Raw genomic sequence first — 9069 nt, 5'->3', positions numbered from 1 at the left:
CACATCCGCAACCCTTGTGACAATAAGCGGATTAGAAAATGGATGAATGGATGGATGGATGTTTTGGCTTTCACCTGGTACCCACAAATTGTTTTTTGTTGTTTTTTTTTGGGGGGGGGGGTTGCAAAAGAACGTGTGATATAACCTGGTATTTGGATTGGCTGCTCTATCTGTACTGACACCGTTCTTTTCAATAGTTGGAGAAAGTCTGGAACTCTTTCGTTGCGCAACCAGTGACATTATTCAATCGGGTAGTAGCATTGAGCTGCCTTACTCACTCCTGTGCGGCTGGCTTCTGTGGTGCCCCACATGGAACCTGTTTTCGCCCCTTGCAATACTTAGATGCCTGTCAGGAGTGGTGCAGGGTGGGAAACCATGTTTGTCCACTAGGGGGGAACTAAAGCAGTGAGCTTCTTTTCTGATTGTCTTGATCTATGGTGGCCAGCCTGCTGTCAGTCTTCTGTGGAGCTTCCCCAGCTATCATCTGTTCGAACACCTCCGACTCCTCATTTCACGCTTCATTTACCATCCCTCTGCCCTCAAAACACCAACTGAGTGCATGTGTGTATTTGAGGTCATTGTTTCCCATCCTCGCAGTGTTATTACCAAACAAAATCATAAACTCTTGCTTATATAAGCTAAATGAGAGACCATCTTGTATTTCAAAAGGAGCAGTGTTGTTCTGCAAGGACAATGATACCGTTGTCCCTACACAGTGACAGAGACAAATTTGTTTTACTTGCAAAGCCAATGCAATTACCTCTCTAATGCAGAGAGCGTTATACATCGTATTAGGATGTCTAGTTGTAGTTATTGGAGATACAGTAGCTCATAAAGCCTCCACAGTATCAATATGAACATTCTCTACGGTCACACAATGGATTTTACTGCAAAGCCTCTTCATTTTCACTGCGCACACCAACTTATTTTTGCAATATATTGATAGAAACACGAGTTGAGATAAAATGTTATGGAGGAAAATGGCTAGCAGAAGAAAACAATCAATTCATCCCTTTGTTCTCCGAATCTCTGAGACTGGAAATGACATTTATACCTACATCAGAAACCAAACTGGCTGGATGAGTTGGTGGTAACATATCTGGTGGATGCACACACACACACACACACACACACACACACACCAAACCAATGGCACATAAATCCACTCATGACACATAATAGCTTTTAACCACAGACACACACACACACACACACACACACACAAGGATAGTAGGTAAGTATGAATAGATTGTGTGTCTGGGAATGACGAGATTGGTTCTATCTATTGTGGAGAAGATTACTGGGTCACATCCCTTCTGTTAACACTCTCGCTGCCCAATGGCACATACATGCTATAGATAGCTGGATAGATAGTTACATAGCAAGCTACCTAGCTAGCTAGCAAACCGCTAGATAGATAGATAGATCGGCAATGTGTGGAAGTGATGAAATGTAATATGGCAGCTTGTTGATGAAGTGCTGCTTCCGCAAGTGAAAAGGCAATCAACTATTTTCGGGTTCTCGCTTGATGGATACGGAGCTTGGTTAAATTAAACAGTGGCGGATTGAAGTCACATAAACGCTTCTCAATTGCAGTCTGGACAGAGAGTGGTAAAGTTTCCAGAAATCTCCACTAGCACAGTAAAAGGTTGTTTGATTTGTTGCTGGTCGCTTTTGGGAGATAATCGGTATGGGTCACCAAAATATGGTAATTAGTCAGCATGAAAAGTGGTTGATCATGAGTATGCTATAATTTTTGTCATTTGTTTATTGCCAGAAAGAAGTCAGAGACCTCTGATTATGGCGCCTGGGAACTGCTCTAAATTGTAAACACAATAACATAATATCATAAATATCCCCCCTTTTTTATTTTAACTACATTTTAATGATTATTTAATAAGATTTTAGTTGTGCCATTTTTTTAACTTTAGTTTTTTTGTACTTTGGACCTGGTGTGTCCCAAATAAAGTTAATGATTAATTGAAACAATGTCATCCAGGATTAAACCTGGAGAGTTAATGTTGTAAATCATACAACTGTATAAAATAGTTACATCACTGTTAGTAATAATGCAAGAAACAAAGGTAGAGGAAGAGGGACAGAAAGAAAGGGACGGAGCGAGAGAAGTGTTTTCAATCAGAGCCCAAAGCAGAGTGGTAAGGGTAATCTCCAAGACAGAAGTAGTGGCAGGCAGGAGGGCGAAAAGTCTTTCACAGGAGAGAGAGAGAGAAAGAGAGAGCGAGAGTGAGAGAGAGAGAGGACAGCACAGGAGAATCAAGAGAAGGACACAGAGGGGAGACACCAAATGTGGTCGTGTGGTTGAAGGACAATCGTTGTCTATCAACATGAAAAATTACTTTTCTGGCCTGTCTGCATGGCCACAAGTGAGCGCACGCACGCACGCACACAAGTCAACCTGTGAGAGAGGACACTTATTGGATCTTCAATGGGATTAGCAGGGCTTTATCCCTTTAAGTGTAATGATATGTGAAAGACTTGATTATAGCTATCTGATGACACTTTGCGGGTTGACCTCCAAAGCCCAACAATAACAACTGCTCACCTTTCACATTGACTTTACAGCTTGATTGAATCTGCAATTACTCATCAGTCATTTATTTTATAAGGGATGCGCTCACCATCACAATATGCAATGAAGTCCAATTTACCCATTAATGACCCGTTCGAAACCATAGCGGAACACATTCAGAAAGCAAATAATGGTGGTCAAACTTTTGGTGGACCACGTTTTTAAAGGAATAATTTAGCATGCATGACACGCTTATTTTATTGTACAACCCAATTAAAGGTGTGGCTTTGCACCCTACACACACAAGATGACAGCAGAAATAGTCACAGTGATAGTATTGCATGACATGGAAATATGTTCTGCAATATTTCCCTCCGTTTGCGTGGGTTTTCTCCGGGTACTCCGTGGTACCATATGTTGATTGAACATTCCTAATTGTCCCTAGCTGTGACGGCGAATGGTTGTTTGTCTACATGTGCCCCGTGATTGGCTGGCAACCAGTTTTGGTTGTAACTCGCCTACTGCCCGAAGACAGCTGGGATAGGCTCCAGCACAAACACAACCCTTGTGAGGATAAGGCGGCTCAGATAATGGATGGATGGATATATAAGTTAAGGCAATCGTTTTGTGGATTGACTGTTTAAACCTTAATATATTTCTTCCCAGTGTCATTAACAACAGGAAATCAATGATGGCTCTCAGCAAGGCCAAGTGAAGATTTTTTAGAGGAGACACATGCTTTTTCTTTTTAGTTTACCAATTTAGAACAATTCAACAGGTGTCACACATGTCTTAACAACATGCCTACGAGAGGCTTTCATCAAAGTACCCCAAGGATAAAGATTTATCTCACTTTACACTCCCTACTTCTTATTTTCTTGTTTCATTCAAGCGACCAGCCCAGCAAATTGCTGGGCCCAAGTACCGTTTTCATTACCGTGACATGAAGCCTAGCTGGTTGTGTCATGGCCGAAGAAACCCAGTGTGTTTTGTAAATTAGCCCCACTGTTATATAACGGTGACCGTTTTACTCACAGACACATCAGAATTACACAGAAAAAACAGAGGATTTATGTGGTTTTTTAACATCATTTTTTGGATGGGCAGGCACTCCAGACTCACAAACCAATTTTTGTAACCAAACACTTGAAAAATCAATTTCCTACAACAATTCATGCTGGATCTCAGCAAGCCCAAGCGAAGATACCTGAATTGCAGCTATAATTAGGAATAATATGCCCAGCTACACTACACATGAATGTAGTCAGCTCCGTGTTGTACAAAGCCAAAGAGAGAACCCCCCTTACACTGTGTCAGCATTAGACAGCATAGACAGCATCTTCTCCCTCATTAGGCAGCATAACAGTGACAAGAAAAGAGGGAAGACCGGGGAGCAAATGAGCAATGGAATGGCGCTCATTTGTATCATGTATCTCCCAAGAAACATGTTCTCTACAATACAGTGTCCTCGAAAAAAAGCATGATGAGACACTATTAGGTTCTTAATGATGCTAGAATTATTACATTGTACAATGGCCTACAAAATTGTGAAACCAATTTAGTTATGTCACAATTTTTTTGTTATTTTTTTTGCTATGTGAACTTGAACAGTGGCATTTATATTGATTGTTTTGGTCATACTGATTGGTATTACAACATAGATTTAAACAATTACTGCCACTGTGGTTAATACTGTAACTGTAGCAGTTGTTTAGAAACCATCGGTGCTCGTGTGAAAGTTTCATAAACGTATCTCTACCACACCCTGGTGTTGATAAAGAGTAATTGCAGGTTGAAAGTTGCTGCAAGTACTGTTCAGGTGTTCCTTCTGTGGTTACGAAGGGCGCGCCCCGGAAATTAAAATGCTGTATAAAGAATAGAAGATAAAAAGTACATGCACTGTACTTCAGTAAAAGTACAGATAGTTTTGTTTAAAAAATACTCCGGTACAATTAGTACTACTGTTTCAACGCCTTCAGGGAAAAAAATAAGACTCAAAAAAGTTAAAAATATAAATTGTACCTTCAGTTATGCACTCTGAAACCACGTGTGTCAAAAATAATCTAATTTGGGTCAAAAGGTGAACAATCCACTTCCTGGGTAAATGTGATCAATTTTTTCGGTTAAGTACAAAACAACACAGAATGTTGAGTCAAACTAACTCAAATAGTGCCTTGGTCCTGTATGGATTTTTTTTCAGATTAGACAAGAGAATTTTTTATATGCCAGAAGATGGTGTTTTTTTTTTTGTTTTTTTGTTTGGCCAAGACAAATTATTCCTGTAGCAAACAGCATTGAACTCTTCTTCTTCTTCTCCTTTCGGCTCGTCCCTTTTCAGGGGTTGCCACGGCGAATCATTAATTTCCATTTTTCCCTGTTCTCTGCATCCTCTACTCTGACTCCAACTACCTGCATGTCTTCCCTCACGGCATCCATGAATCTCCTCTTTGGCCTTCCTCTCTGTCTCCTACCTGGTAGTTCCATCTCTAACATTCTCCTACCAAAGTATCCACTGTCCCTCCTCTGTACATGTCCAAACCATCTCAGTCTGCCCTCTCTAACTTTTTCTCCAAACTTTCCTGTCTGAGTTGTCCCGCTGATGACCTCATTTCTGATCCTGTCCATCCTTGTCACTTCTAAGGAGAATCTCAGCATCTTTAACTCAGCCACCTCTAACTCTGCCTCCTGTCTTTTGCCTCTTGCAAATGGCTTTGAACAATTCTCTCAATTGCATCCATGGATGGGGAATATATTCTGTTGCTATCATAACTGCTTCTGTCCATTTTTTCCCTTGCTTAAGATTTTTATTAGATAATTCATCTCTCCACCGTAGCCTTTTTGACAAAGTAAGGCATAGACAGTACAGACATGTTTTCGAATGTCGGCAGTAAAACAAAATAAAAATAAAAAGGGAAACTACAGGTAGCCTAGTGGGAAATCTATTGAAGGTACATTAACAGTATCTGTATACTGACAATTGCTATTGTAAATAAATGGATAGTTCATAGTTGTGATTGTAGTTACAGAAAGTAGAACTTCACTGCGTGACACTGAGAACTGTTCTTGATCATGAGCTCTCTTGAGTGCGTCAATAAACAACACATTTTAAGAATCAGTTATGATGCAGTGCAGTTGCACAGCATTGCAAACTTAATTCGCAATTATAATTCCTCTGCTGTAATTTATTGGCCGCAAACCCCCAGCGCAGCAACCCTTAAATGTGTACGCACGCACACAGAAACGCTATTGGGTGGCATGCTGTGTTGGCACAACCTTGCTCGCTCCTCATTAATCACCACATTGAGGTTTTGATGCCACAGCAGGAATGAAAGTGCTGCTTTAACGTGAACAGATGTACTAGAGTGCCACCATCAGCTTGGCCTCAGGGCCCACGGCAAGACAATGACCACTGCTGCTAACAACTAATACTTCATTAACTGTAAGTCCAATAGGAGTCCCAAATGCTGTAAAGTGTTGATTTGGGGTGTACAATATACAAAACTAGGTCGTCAGTGACTTAATTAAATATTTTAACCAACTGTAGTTTCAATGAGAGTGACTCATTAATGTATGATTCATTTTAGACAGGAAGCCACCGAATCCCTCAGTGCACTTGCAAAAATGTCCGATGTGTGAATAAATTTGCTTTCCATATCGTTGGTCTTTTTGATGAGGGTGATGCTGCTATATTTTACAAGCCTAGAAACAATAACATAATTGAGGAATTACCTTTTAGTGATCTTTTTTTAGGGGTACATGATCAGCATTTCCCAAAAACACTGATAAAACATTCCATGGAAAATGAGCTAGAAAAGAAACTCCCTAAAAAAAATCTATCAATATTGGAAAAGAAAAAAAATCTGACACTATATTATAAATCAACAATGGAGGCACTGAAAGTCCCTGGAGTGAACGAGACTTTTTGCTGCAATGTTTTATTTTGCTCATCCGATCAACGACGTCCTTGATCAATCAACAGATAACATGACATACGATCACAGATTTTGCATACGATACAAATTATCTACCGATCCGATCCAGCCGATGAGATCTGTGTTAAGTCAACTTTTTTTTTCTTTCCGTTTAACTGTATTCACCATACATTCCAAATTGACAGCAGAGGCCCTCGTTTACATAACATGGATGGGTATGTACTACATTTAGCATGATCCATGTACAATTCACAGCAGGTCTTTATTTGGAGTCAGCTTTTCCACAGTAACCATTCATACTGAAAGCAATTTTTTTCTTGAATTGATGAATCAAGGGGGCACACGGCATTGCAACTACTAACCACAACAATTGTCTGTCTCACGTAGCCTTGGTGTATGAACTGACAAAGCCTGCTCGGATGAAAAACAAAACATCTTCGAAGACAACCACAACAGTCCAGTTGCCATTGATTCCGTGGATTGAGGATATAATGACCTGGATGTGTGAGAATATTCACAGGCGCACAAGGATAAAACCCCCTTAAACCAGGTAAATGCGGGACAACGAGCTAAAAAACCTCCCTTTCCTTTCGCATTTCTGTGCTATTCACACACTTTTATTGCTCATCTGGTTGGGAGTTTCTCAACCATCTTGGCTGTTTCCAAAGTCATCCGATTATGGTTTTGCTGTCAGGGTACGATGCAAGTTGCCTTCCGTAGAGCCAGGTACCCTGTGACGACATCCGTCGGGAGGAGGCGAATGTAGGAAAACTCCTCCGTGGATGTGAAGCGAAGTTTGGTCTGCGGGTCTGTGTAATTTGCCTAAGGAAACGTGCGAAATAAGAAATCATGGTTTTTAGGCTTAGCTCTCGAAGCCATGAAGTTACTCACAGGGAGTCCGGAGATGTCGGAGTATTTTTTAGATGGTTTCAGAGAGGGAGGAGCATCAATGTTGTAGTCTGTAAATACGAAGGTGAAGAATTGGATAAATAGATGAATGTTCAAAAGACAAAACACGTATTTTAAACAGGTCAGTAATTGACTCAACTGATTTTAAAGTCTTGAGGCCAAAATAAGTGCATTGATCAACTTCAACTTTCAAAGGGGCTCTTGATTCAGTCTCAGATAGTTTGCCGTCGAACATCTCAACTATATTAGTTGTTACATCACGTAAGATTGTCCTAGAAATAAAAAAAAAATACCAGTGTGAAAAAATAAACACACTTTCTTCGGTATATTCTACACATACAGTGAATCTTAAAATGTGGTACGCAAAATAACGTTATATACATTTTGAATACACATATACAAAAAAATTGGGGTCAGGGGTGAAATGTTTGAATGTGATCAAACAAGCCTTTGATGAACCACGATGACTCCAAAACATCCTCAAGGTCCCCGTGTGCGATATACTGTGCTGTAATACTATTGTAACAAAATATATGTACCGTAGTATGAATTTACAGTACTATCAATACCACTATATGGAGAAATAATTCCAGAGAGAGTCCAAAGTGTATCTGTTAGATAAGAGAGAGATTCACTTACAGTTTGGTTCATCGAGCTTCCAGGGTAGTGTCCGTTCCAAAACCGTAATTTGTTTGAGATTCTTCCAGGTTCTATTCTTTTTGCCTGCTGCCGCTCCACCGATTCCGGAGTGCTAACAAGATAGAGAGGAAACATGAACATTGTCAACTGAAGCCACAAAATCACACGGCTGGTGAACGATGACATGGCACTCGCTCACCATAAATGAGGGGTCTTTGAACGGTGGTGGCTTGGCAGTGCCTTCTGTGCTGGTGCTGACGCTTGTTAACGGAGAGCTGTCCACCAATCCAAACGTCTTCACATCAGTGACAACATCTGCTGCTGACATCTGATTGGAAGACAGAATATGCGATGATAGTCTCAGGTGAAGGGAGGATCAGTGCATTTTATCTCCAGTGATTGATTCAAATTTAATTGGCAGAACAATTGTAATATTTTTTTGTCGCTTTCGCAGTGTGTCCAGGTTAATTTATTAAGTATCGCGTGAACAAGCATAACACATTTTGACTAAATTGTCAATTTTCCAAGAGAAAGAAAATGTTTTCTTTTTATCTGATAAGATCAAGCGGCTCGGCAGATGAATGAATGAATGAATGAATGAATGAATGAATGAATGAATGAATGAAGTTATAAAGAAATGTTCATACAGTATATCAAAGTTAATGACTCAAGTACTGCACTGTGTATTTGTATACTTTAAAAAATGAAAACGTGAACAATTTGACAGAACAGAACCTTTTTGGAGCACCCTAGACTTGGAAACGGGTTTGTTTCTACCTGATTCTGTGTGAGTTGTGTCATTATAAGAGGAGATTTCTTTTTCTTGGTGCCACCGCCCGGCGGCTGAGCGGCAGACACCGCCGGACTCCCGGGACGTTTCTTGCCCCGCAGAGCAGCAGGGCCGGCGGCCAACGGATGGCTCTTGATCGTGATAGGGACCTGAGACGCCATGTGTAGCGGCACAGTCGGCTGAAATGCGGCGTTCTAACCCCGAGATGAGGATTAGCATTAGCATTAACTGCTCAACAGACGGACGGACATGCGTTACCCGGATGTTGA

At 40.7% G+C, this 9069-nt stretch overlaps 1 protein-coding gene across 1 annotated transcript; it reads right to left on the bottom strand.

Annotated features, from left to right (window-relative positions):
- Positions 1–6449: 6449 nt before the first annotated feature.
- On the bottom strand, positions 6450–9069 carry ino80c (INO80 complex subunit C). The gene is made up of 5 exons (XM_052066129.1): positions 8788–9069; positions 8210–8338; positions 8011–8122; positions 7354–7421; positions 6450–7284 (listed from the first exon to the last, which is right to left on the bottom strand). The coding sequence occupies exons 1-5, from the start codon at positions 8959–8961 to the stop codon at positions 7153–7155; spliced, it is 615 nt and encodes a 204-aa protein (XP_051922089.1). The 5' UTR covers positions 8962–9069; the 3' UTR covers positions 6450–7152.

Source organism: Hippocampus zosterae, chromosome 5 (assembly GCF_025434085.1).
Source record: "Hippocampus zosterae strain Florida chromosome 5, ASM2543408v3, whole genome shotgun sequence".
NCBI classification, from domain to species: Eukaryota; Metazoa; Chordata; class Actinopteri; order Syngnathiformes; family Syngnathidae; genus Hippocampus; species Hippocampus zosterae.
Note: the sequence above shows the minus strand (reverse complement) of the source record. Positions and strands in the feature narration are given on the sequence as shown.